The sequence below is a fragment of the Nerophis lumbriciformis genome, linkage group LG32 (assembly GCF_033978685.3).
Source record: "Nerophis lumbriciformis linkage group LG32, RoL_Nlum_v2.1, whole genome shotgun sequence".
Taxonomy (NCBI): Eukaryota; Metazoa; Chordata; class Actinopteri; order Syngnathiformes; family Syngnathidae; genus Nerophis; species Nerophis lumbriciformis.
Window position 1 is genome coordinate 29,368,098 of NC_084579.2, and position 12,172 is coordinate 29,380,269.

General features: G+C 36.9%; 1 protein-coding gene across 1 annotated transcript in view; it reads left to right on the forward strand.

Moving 5' to 3' along the window:
* pcsk5a (proprotein convertase subtilisin/kexin type 5a) overlaps window positions 1-12,172 on the forward strand; it is a 112,918-nt gene that overhangs the window by 43,084 nt on the left and 57,662 nt on the right. The window contains exons 20-27 of the mRNA XM_061927289.2: window positions 2,006-2,109; window positions 2,193-2,331; window positions 2,471-2,586; window positions 2,798-2,900; window positions 6,512-6,648; window positions 6,713-6,913; window positions 6,986-7,054; window positions 12,047-12,089. Of these exons, the coding sequence (XP_061783273.2) occupies window positions 2,006-2,109; window positions 2,193-2,331; window positions 2,471-2,586; window positions 2,798-2,900; window positions 6,512-6,648; window positions 6,713-6,913; window positions 6,986-7,054; window positions 12,047-12,089 (912 nt within the window). The remainder of the gene's footprint in view (window positions 1-2,005; window positions 2,110-2,192; window positions 2,332-2,470; window positions 2,587-2,797; window positions 2,901-6,511; window positions 6,649-6,712; window positions 6,914-6,985; window positions 7,055-12,046; window positions 12,090-12,172) is intronic.

A 12,172-nucleotide genomic window follows, 5' to 3' on the forward strand; every position in this document is an offset into this window, starting at 1 on the left:
AACATATTGCTGGGTATTGTGGCCAAACAGCTAAATTTTTGTTTCATCTGACATCACATGGACAATGATAAAACCTTCTGGAGGAAAGTTCTGTGGACAATGCTGAAGAAACAAGTCCATGTCAGAAAACCAACAAATTTAGCTGAACTGCACCAATTTTGTCAAGAGGAGTGGTCAAAAATTCAACCAGAAGCTTGCCAGAAGCTTGTGGATGGCTAGGACCTTATTGCAGTGAAACTTGCCAAGGGACATGTAACCAAATATTAACATTGCTGTATGTATAAAAGAACCAAACTTCATTAATGTTTTTTGTGACCAACAAGTATGTGCTCCAATCACTCTATCACAAAAAATAAGAGTTGTAGAAATTATTAGAAACTAAAGACAGCCATTATGTTCTTTACAAATGTTTGTAAACTTTTGACCACGACTGTATATTCTAATATAACAATAACATGACTGCAAATTGTTAGTTGCTTCTCTTGGACTGTTTTTTTATGTGTGCACGTGCTCCCTGTGTGTACGTGTTGACGAGGCAGGGTGAGTTACCGCCGTAAACACCCATTATTTTATCCGGGCCGGTAAAATTGTTTGATTACATAAACTTAGTAGGGTAAATGTGAAAAATATAGACAGTGGTCAAACAAATGTGTTCTGTTAAACCACTGATGGTAACATAAGCTAGCAAATAGTGTTTGTTGTATGTTTTGCTTTGAAAAATGTTACTGTGAGGAAGCCCATTTAAGTATGGAAGGGATTCATATGGATCTCGCGTGAGAGGAAGGACGGGGAGGGGTGTGGGGGGTTTTAATGATTTTGCAATGCAGTCTGCTAAAAATGATGGAAAGCAACACATTGCAACTGACGCTGTGGTCAAAGTTGGAATTGCGTTTTAAGATATCAACATCTACTATGATCTGTCAGTGGATAGTTCACGACTTGGTATCGGATTGGTACCCAAATTTGTGATATCATCCAAAGCTAATGTAAAATATCAAAAAACAGAAAAATAGTTGATTATTACATTTTAACAGAAGTGTAGATAGAAAATGTTAAAAGAGAAAGTAAGCAGAAATTAACAGTAAATGAACAAGTAGATTAATAATTCATTTTCTACCACTTGTCCTTAATAATTTTGACATAATAATAGAATGGAAAATGACGCAATACAGAATAGAATAGAAAGTACTTTATTGATCCCTGGGGGAAATTCAGCACCACAGTTCGCTTACAATAGACAATAATAATATAATATATATATATAATATAATATATAATATATGAATAATATAAATATATTCTACATTTAAGTGCAGTTGTTACTGCATATGTCAGCAGACTAATTAGGAGCCTTTGTTTGCTTACTACTAAAAGACAAGTTGTCTTGTATGTTCACTATTTTATTTAAGGACAAACTTGCAATAAGAAACATGTTTAGTGTACTGTAAGATTTTTTTTGTTAAAATAAAGCCAATAATGCAACTTTTTGTGGTACACTTTATTTAGAAAAGTACCTAAAAGTATTGAAATTATTTTGGTACCTGTATTGGTACTAAAATATTGGTATCGGGACAACACTACCTGCAGGTTTTCTCGTTATTAATATTGATCTATAAACAAGTACTGTTTATTTTAATAATAAGCTACAACAAAAGCTCTGATAGTGAATATGGGCAATTGGATGCATTATTCTTAGATAGGTTAGTGTTGTTTCCTTAAAGTGTGCTAAGGAAATGGGATTAGGAGGCTTTATACCCGCCCAGCCCAGGGCCCTTGGCATCCCACACTACACCACTGCAACCTGTGACAAATTAAACCATAATGTTGAGTTAGAAGTCTCCCGACATCGGCTCTCTGTGACTCAGCTCACCTAGCGCCCGCAGTGGCAGCTGTGGGTTGGTAAGCGGAGCTCGCAGGCTAATGGCGGTGAGTCACCACCGCACCGTCGCTTGGGTGGTGGCGGTGGGCGTCACGCCGCTTCATGCTCTCTCCGCCTTCTCTCCAGCCTGCGCGGGAACCGATGCCAGCGGAGCTGTGCGCCAGCACTCTACCACGACGAGGGGGAAGGTCTGTGCAAAGCTTGCCACCGGGTCTGCGCTGCTTGCGCAGGTGAGAGGTCAAAGGTCTCGGAGGCTACACCGGATCTAGGGAGGTGCTACTGTGTGACGGTCATACCTTTGTGCTTTCATCAGGTGCAGGCGTTGAGGCGTGCACACAATGTGCAGAAGGTTACTTAATGGAGGAATGGAGGTGTGTTCCCTCCTGCAGTGGCGGCTTCTTCGCCACAGAGCCAAACCTGGAGATAGCTGACGGGCACAGGATGTGTAGGAGGTGAGCTCACTGGTGTGTGTTCAGGTGTGGGTGGCTTGTTTATCTGCTGATGACAGACCCTGCATCCTGTGTGTGTGTGTGTGTGTGTTTGTTTTCCACTCTGCGCTGCAAATGCTGTCGATGGGCTCTGCCTCTACAGGTGCGACGCCAGCTGTCTCACCTGTGTCGGACCGAGCCTGGCCAACTGCAGCAGCTGTTCCAGTGGTCACAGCCTGCAGGATGGGGAGTGTGTTCTCAACTCAGCATGCGCAGATGGTCAGTCCCTGCCAGCTTTTATTGGCTCACGTCCTTTAAATAAACATAATAGAAAGCACATTGAGCTGTTTGTTTTCACACTTTTAAATTCAAAGAGCCAGTCATTGCTTTGAAAACAGAACAACAGTTCAAGTTCATTGTAGTGCTTCCTCATCGTTCACAATGTTAATGCCTTAAATATTTTGTTTTTTGGGTTTGTTAAACCTTGCAGCAGAGTACCAAGACGGTAACGGACAGTGTCACCCGTGCCACCAGACATGTCTGAAGTGCACAGGACCGCAAGACTGGGAGTGCATCAGCTGTGTTGCTTCACGGTAAATTGGATCCTATCCTAATAGCCTCAATACGACGAAATAACAACAAAACAATGAATCTAAAAAATTAACCTATTTTCAAACTGATAATCAGGGCTATGATTCCAGTCAAAAATAGAACAATCAACCATGGATGACAACGGTTTTACATTATATAGAACATTTATAACACAAAAAATTACAGAGGCATTAAAAACAAGCTAAGTAGCATACCACGAACATGTACAAAAGAATATTACAGTTAAATATTAGACAGGAACAAAAACAATACGAGCGCAACATGGGGGATCCTCACGAGCATTATTAAAAATGGCACAAACATGAAGGGAAGTAGTTGAAAGCTTCAATAATTATTTTGTAAATATTGGACCAAAATCTGCGGAAAGGATGATTGATTTATTGATTGAAACGTTTATTAGTAGATTGCAAAGGAAGAGAATACATTATATGAAACAGTACAGTTTACACAGTACAGTACATATTCCGTACCATTGACCACTAAATGGTAACACCCGAATAGGTTTTCCAACTTGTTTAAGTCGGGGTCCACGTAAATCAATTCATGGTCAGGATTCCAGACCAAGTTTTAACTGAGAACCATAGGTAGAAAACCCAACTCAATGTTCCTCAAAAAAGTGACACCAAAGGAAATATTGTAGTTAAAAGTGTGAAAACGTGCAAATCCAAGACTTCAATCGTTTGTAATGGAATTGAAATGGAAAGAATAAAAAGGTTACTGAAGAGATTTTATGACAATTAACGTATATCAGTAACCTTTCATTTCAAATTGGCAGATTCCCAAACAAAATGAAAATAGCTAAAGTTGTACCGATTTATAAAACTGGAGACAAACACCAATTTACAAATTATAGACCTATTTCTTTATTTTCACCATTTTATAAAATCATTGAAAAACTGTTCAATAACCAAACATAGAATACTCCCTGAGAACCAATATGGTTAATGGGCTAATATTCAACATTGATGGCTTTAATTCGAAATAACAGAGGAAATGACCAATGCAATAGATGGTAAACAGTGTGCAGCGGCAATGTTTATGGATCCATCTAAAGCATTTGTCTCCCTAAATCACAATATTTTAAATTAAAAATTAGAATGATATGGCATCAGAGGGTTGGTCTTAAACTGGATAAGAATCTACTTAACCAAGCAATACATAAATCTAGGCGAACACACGTCTACAAAGCTAAATATATCCTGTGGCGTAACCCAGGGATCAATACTGGACCCAAAATTGTTCAATCTTTATATAAATGATATAGGTAAAGTTACAAAAGACTTAAAGTTAGTATCATTCACGGACGAAACAGCGTTTTGTTTAGGAGAAAAAACACGGAAGCTAACACAGATAACAGAAGAAATTAAGAAATTAAAGAGATGGTTTGACAAAAACAGACTATGCTTAAACCTTAGTAAACCTAAAATAATTATATTCGGTAACCGTAGAAGAGAAAGTCAAACACATATACAAATAGGCTAGACGGAATTTACCAACGCAATCGATGGTAAACAGCGTGCAGCGGCAATGTTTATGGATCTAACTAAAGCATTTGACACCCTAAATCACAATATTTTAATCAAAAAAATAAAACAAGATGGAGATGGTTTGACAAAAACAGATTATCCTTAAACCTCAGTAAAACTAAAATAATTATATTTGGTAACAGTAGAAGAGAAAGTCAAACACAAATACAAACGGAATACACATTGAAAGAGTAAATGAAATCAAATTTCTAGATGTAATGATTGGTGATAAAATGAACTGGAAACCTCATATAAGACATAAACAACATAAGGTGGCAAGAAATACATCAATTATGAACAAAGCTAAATATGTATTGGACCAAAAATCACTTCATATTCTGTACTGCTTGCTAGTGTTACCATATCTGAGTTATTGTGCAGAAATATGGGGAAACAACTACAAAACTATGCTTCAGTCACTAACCTTTATACAAAAAAGATCAGTAGAATAATACATAATGTTGGCTGTAGAGAACATACAAACCCTTATTTATTGAATTGAAAACCCTCAGGCTGTTCTTCAGGTGAAGGCCATAGTGGCTATATGCTGTTTCACTGAGTTTTTGTTCTAGTATTTGATAAAGACATAAAGCCGGTGCCAAAGGACCTCAGGATCTGTAGGGGTTAATACGGTAAATGCATGTCAGATAGATAAGAAGGCGCAAGGCCATTAAAAATAATAATAATAATAATAGAACTTTATGATTGACCTTGAAGTGGACTGGAAGCCAATGCAACAAATTTAAAACTGATGTAATATGCTACCACCCTTTGTTCCCCGTCAGCACACGTGCTCCTGAGTTTCATAACAATTGTAGATTTCCAATATTCTTTTTGGGAAGATCAGAGAGCAGGGCATTCCAATAGTCTAAACCAGTGGTTCTCAACCTTTTTTCAGTGATGTACCCCCTGTGAACAGTTTTTTAATTAAAGTACCCCCTAATCAGAGCAAAGCAATTTTGGTTGAAAAAAAGAGATAAAGAAGTAAAATACAGCACTATGTCATCAGTTTCTGATTTATTAAATTGTATAACAGTGCAAAATACTGCTCATTTGTAGTGGTCTTTCTTGAACTATTTGGAAAAAAAGATATACAAATAACTAAAAACTTGTTGAAAAATAAACAAGTGATTCAATTATAAATAAATATTTCTACACATAGAAGTAATCATCAACTTAAAGTGCCCTCTTCGGGGATTGTAATAGAGATCCATCTGGATTCATGAACTTAATTCTAAACATTTCTTCACAAAAAAAGAAATCTTTAACATCAATATTTATGGAACATGTCCACAAAAAATCTAGCTGTCAACACTGAATATTGCATTGTTGCATTTCTTTTCACACTTCTTTTTGACAGACATTTTAGTGACAAACCTGAGCTTGTGCTTCACTGAGTTTACGAACTTACATTCATATTTTGTTGAAGTATTATTCAATAAATATATTTATAAAGGATTTTTGAATTGTTGCTATTTTTAGAATATAAAAAAAAAATCTCACGTACCCCTTGGCATACCTTCAAGTACCCCCATTCGAGAACCACTGGTCTAAACGACAGGAAATAAGAGCATGCATTAGCACCACTGTGTTGGCCTAAAAGAGACACAGGCGTACTCTGGCTATGTTCTTACTATTATAAAAAGATAATAAAAATGTAACATTTTTCATATGTGGAATAAAACTCAGTATGGGGTCAAAAATCATGCCCAGATTTGATAAAAGTTTCTCAGTCTGACATTCATTACCTATAACTAAAACCTCTGTTTTCTCCTGGTTGAGCAGCAGGAAATTCACTGCCATCCATGATTTGACTAAAGTGTCATGCCTTCCCATTCTTGTTTCATAAATAGTTTAATTCTTTAGAAGCACAGTGTGAAACTAACACTGTTAGAGGCAGGCAACGTGGTGTAGAATGTGGAGGCCCGTGACTTGGGACACGGGATCGATTCCCTCAACCAGCAAAAACATAAACTTTTCCAATCAATTGCTGCTCAGGTCCTAGGAAGCTCTTTGCTACTTTGATTAGCTACAAGCTACATGCTATTTTGGGGGTGTTGTTGCAGCGCTCTGGACGAGGGTTATTGCCTAGTGGAGTGCGCCAGGGGCAAGTATGAGTCGGGTAGGCGGTGCCACTTGTGCGATCACACCTGCGCCACGTGTGTAGAGGCGGGGCCGGCCAACTGCACCAGCTGTGACACTGGTAAGGGCCAACAATGTCGAACCGAATAAATGCTGAAGATTAAACCGACGTTTAATCACTGCAGACAAGTTTGAACTGGAGCGTTACCTGCACGAGGGCCACTGTCTCGACACCTGTCCCGAGGCTTTATACCACACCAAGGACAGGAGCTGTGAGCCCTGCTCGGACCACTGCAGGCTCTGCACAAGTTTCAACCACTGCCTGAAGTGTAACTCCTCCTATTACGTCTCAGAGGGAGCGTGCGTCAAGCTGGAGTGTGGAGAAGGCATGCTATGTCACATGATTACCTACGAGTGTGTTTAAGTAACCGAAAAGGTGAATTACTTCCCTCTTTTAGGAGAAGTCGAAGATCCAGACTACAGCGACTGCATGGCGTGCGAGGAAGGCTGCAGGCAGTGTGTCTTATGTAAGTCTTGAGGCTGTGCCCTCCTTGCCATATTGCTAGAAATAGTACAAGGTACAATTAAAAGGGCATTGGTCAATTTTGGTTGCTATGTGCCTATCCACCCATACTTTTGATATACAGTATAATGAATCCTTCTCTTTAAAACGCATGGTCCATCTTGGACTGCTGACCTGTCAATCACAGGACTGACACATTGAGACACACAAACGACACCTATGAATAATTCAGTCTTTAGCAAATCTGACACACTTCTTTAACAAACTTCAAGTCTACCGTACGTGTTTTTTGTTATATAAAAAAAAAAATCCTCAAACTACGAGCGCATTGCGTTCCACTAACCAGGCTCGGAACTCAAAACGTTTGTATCTCAAATCATCCCCTCCCTCCATCCATCCATCCTTTTTCTACCGCTTATTCCCTTTGGGGTCGCGGGGGGGCGCTGGAGCCTAGCTCAGCTACAATCGGGCGGAAGGCGGGGTACACCCTGGACAAGTCGCCACCTCATCCCCTCCCATCGAAATTAATTAAAATCAATCTAATCTGTGTTTAGCCGACACCACAAGTTTAACATGTAACATGGCTTTTAAAAAGAAAAAGCAACTACCAGTATTAGATAAGAAATATTGTACGAAACACATGTACTACAAACAACTACACTAGTTTTATATAATGTAATAATAATATTGTTTTGCATTTACATTGGAGAGCAGACTTTTAGTTGCTGTCTTTTACGGGCTGTTACAATAGCAACTAGGAAATCGTTGTTTATGTTGCACATGGACATATTTGACTGACGGACCAGGAAGCTCGGCAAGCTGTGCCCGTGCATCAAGCGCAATGCTGACCGCCCAGCTCGCCATGCAAGGCAACACAACAAACCGATACACTACAAACACAGCACCGACAGCCCCCACACACCTTCGTTTAGACCAGTGGTCCCCGACCACGTGTCCGGGGACCGGAACCAGTCCATGACGCATTTGCTATCGGGCCGCACAGATACAATAATTATTTTATAAACTACCGCATTTTCTCTGACTTAACTTTCGCCTGTCCCTCTAAACCAGAGGTCCTCAAACTACGAAGTCCCAAGTAAAAAAAAAAAAAAATGTTTAAAAAAAAATTACGATTAAAATTATTTTATTTATTTTTTTAATTATCATTTTTTTAAATCTGTCCTTTCTAATCCATTTTCTACCGCTCGTTGTCTCCTAGCCGCTCAGGCAAATCATATTGTCTAAAAATGCATTTTCCCATCGATAACGTGAAATCATCGAACTTGGAATATATATATATATATATATATATATATATATATATATATATATATATATATATATATATATATATATATATATATATATGTTTGTATATATATAGATATGTATATATATATATATATATATGTATATATATATACATATATATATGTATATATATAAACACATATATATATACATATATACACATATATACACATATATATGTATATATACCAATATATATATGTACATATATACATACATATACAATATGTATATATATATATATATATATATTTATATACATGTATATTCATATATATATATATATATATATATATATATATATATATATATATATATATATATATACATATATACATATATACATGTATATATGTATATATATATATATATATATATATATATATATATATATATATACACACATGTGTGCATATATACCGTATTTTTCGGAGTATAAGTCGCACCAGAGTATAAGTCGCACCTGTCGAAAATGCATAATAAAGAAGGAAAAAACATATATAAGTCGCACTGGAGCCCAGCCAAAATATGAAAAAAACTGCGACTTATAGTCCGAAAAATGTGGTATATATATATATATATATATATATATATATATATATATATCTGAGATAGGCTCCAGCGCCCCCCGCGACCCCAAAGGGAATAAGCGGTAGAAAATGGATGGATGGATATATATATATATATATATATATATATATATATATGTATATACAGCCCAGCCCCCGGCCAATTTTTTTTAATCCAATGCGGCCCCCGAGTCAAAAAGTTTGGAGACCCCTGCTCTAAACACACCAATAAGCTTCTTAATAGATGTATATTACTACTCATTTGTTATACTACATGGGACAGTGCACATTAATGGACATATAAAATGTTAATGTGCCAGACTGTAGCCAAAGGCTAATTTTTCATGCTCATTTTTTTGCTGTTTTTATCTCCAAAGCCGGTCCGTGAAAATAATGCATACATTAAACTGGTCCCTGGTGGAAAAAAGGTTGGGGAACTCTGGTTTAGACGAAGGGTAGGACAACCGTTGGGACATGTTTTTAGTGGTTTGTTCCTCTGAATCGGTTGTCCGCTGTTTCTCCTTTGCACAGACTTTCTCAGTTCTGGTAGTTGGAGGGCAGGATTGTGTCGATGTCTGGCTGCGGGTATGGACAAATACTTGAACCGGTTCAAAAAGTCTCATAACTCAAACTACGCCAGCAATAAAAATTCAATAGACAGCTCGTATCTCAAAATACTCGTAAGTTAAACTACCGTACTCGTAAATCGAGGTACCACTTCACAAACTTCAAGTTTTTCAACCAGCCTAACATCCAGGTGTTTTGTTGACATCCAAGTCAATTTAACAAATTTCTTTAATGAGTTTGTTCTTAACATTTTAACAGTTTTTTGTCAGCGTTGACAATTTAACAACCCTCTCATGCGACTTCTGTAACAAACTTCAAGTTATTTCATCTGTCGTTTCTGTTTGCATCAAAGATGATTTACAAACACCTTTAACTTCTGGAACAAAACTAATTTAAATTCAAAAAACGATTTAAAGACTTCAATGACATTTCACACTATGTGTTTTTGTTGAGTCTTCAACACACCAAATGTACACAAAAGTAACATCTTTTTTTAAAATGTCAAAGACAATTTATGATAGGTAAAATATTTGTGTGTGCAGACAAATATAGTTTTTTGAGTAGGAGATGACTCTTACTTGCTGACAGTTTTGGCTGACACTTCAGCCTTCCTCAGAGCTATCTTTGCTTCCTGGTGTGATGTGTCTAAAAACAGCTGGCCAGGCCGAGAAACTTTCAAAATAAAGTAGACACACCAGAAGCAACAACAGCTCTGACGAAGGCCAAAGTGTTAGCCGAAACCGTCAGCAGGTAGTGAATTTAAGTGAATTATATTTATATAGCACTTTTCTCTAGTGACTCAAAGGGCTTTACATAGTGAAAACCCAATATCTAAGTTACATTTAAACCAGTGTGGGTGGCCCTGGGAGCAGGTGGGTAAAGTGTCTTGCCCAAGGACACAACGGCAGTGACTAGGATGGCGGAAGCGGGGATCGAACCTGTAATCCTCAGGTTGATGGCACGGCCACTCTACCAACCGAGCTATACCGCCCCATAAGAGTCATCCCTTACTCCAAAAACTAGATTTGTCTACACACAAACATCTTTTAAGATGACACGATGAACGCAAACGACCCACAATATGATGATATTTTCTGCAAACTTCAACACAGCTAACACGTTTTTGCAAACATTGAAGACAATGCAGCAACACATTTTTTGAGCGAACTTCAACTTCTGGAACTAACCTAACCTACATTGTTGTGACCATCAAAGACAATTTAACAAATTGTTCAACTTATGTTTAACAAATTTCTTCAACTCCTGTAACAAACCTAACGTACTGTACAGTAAGTGTTTTAGTCAACTTAAAAAACTATTTAACTCTGTTGAACCTCTTGAAAAAATAATTTAACATGCTTCCTCCTGATCAAATTCTTATGCTTGTTAAAATTGTAGATAATTAACCTTAGAAAACTTTTGTTGAAGTCAAAATATTTTGAACAAACTTTCTGTTTCTTTAACAAAGCTAAGGTGTTTTTTTGTAAACATCAATGCAAATTTAACAATATTCCAATTTCTTTACGAGCATCTTCTGCTAAACAGAATTGGAAAAAAAACATGCACAGGTTGTTTGAACTGTTTTTTTATTTTTATTTTGCTTATCGTTCACAATCATGAGAGACAAAACAACTAATGTATTTTTTTTTTGTGCATTCTAACTCGTATAGCCTATGGGAGCCTCTTTATTCTGCCTATAAAGCCCTTAAAAAACATTCAAACACCTACATTAGGGTTTTATATACTTGATGTAAGTATATATGTAATGTAGTAACAGGTACATTTATAATAACATTTAATAGTTACGAATTCTGATCATTTTAAGCATACGCGGCGCATTAATTTAAAAAAAAACGCCTTTTTTTTCCTTCATCACTGATTATTACTCACTGCAGACATTGACATTTGGTATGCTCATACAACACTTAAAACCTTTAGCATATCAGTATGTGGAATTAAATTATGGAACGGATTAACCGAAGCAGTCAAACAAAACACCAATATGATTCAGTTGTTCAAACTACAAGTGTTCACAAAGTACACAGAACAAGAATTATGATGAACATCTTGAACCCTTTTTTTTTCCTTTTCTTTTTTTTATTGAGACAAAGATTATTTATGTATTTAACATTTGTTTGCTTACTATGGTATATTATTTATTTATTATTTATTTGTTCACTGTTCTGTTACAGAGAACATGGAAATTAGATAAAATTGCTATGGTATGAAAAGGGGTAGGATTAAATAAGCTATGCTTCTTCCTACTCCTTTTCGGACGCGCTGTAATGAAACAACTGAAATTGTGTGATGCATTACATTGTATCGAATGCATGTTCATAATAAACTGAAACCGAACTGAACGGAACTGAAAAATGGCTACAGGCACATTCCCTGAATTGTCAAACACTAACCTGACACCCTGTGATATTTTCCTTGAAATGTTAGAAATCTTGAATTTTTGTTCTGTTTGATTTCCAAAGGTCCGCTGTGCTTTTTTTTTTCTTTCCGGTCTAAAAGTAGAGCTGAGGTATTTTGTCTGCTTTCAACAGATAACCCCAGGCATTGCCTGTCCTGCAAAGAAGGCTTTTACAAGTAAGGCTGTGTGCCTTGTGTGAACTCAGCCTATGACGTTACTGCTACACTAGAATTGAATGGACTTGAGAGTGAAACGGATT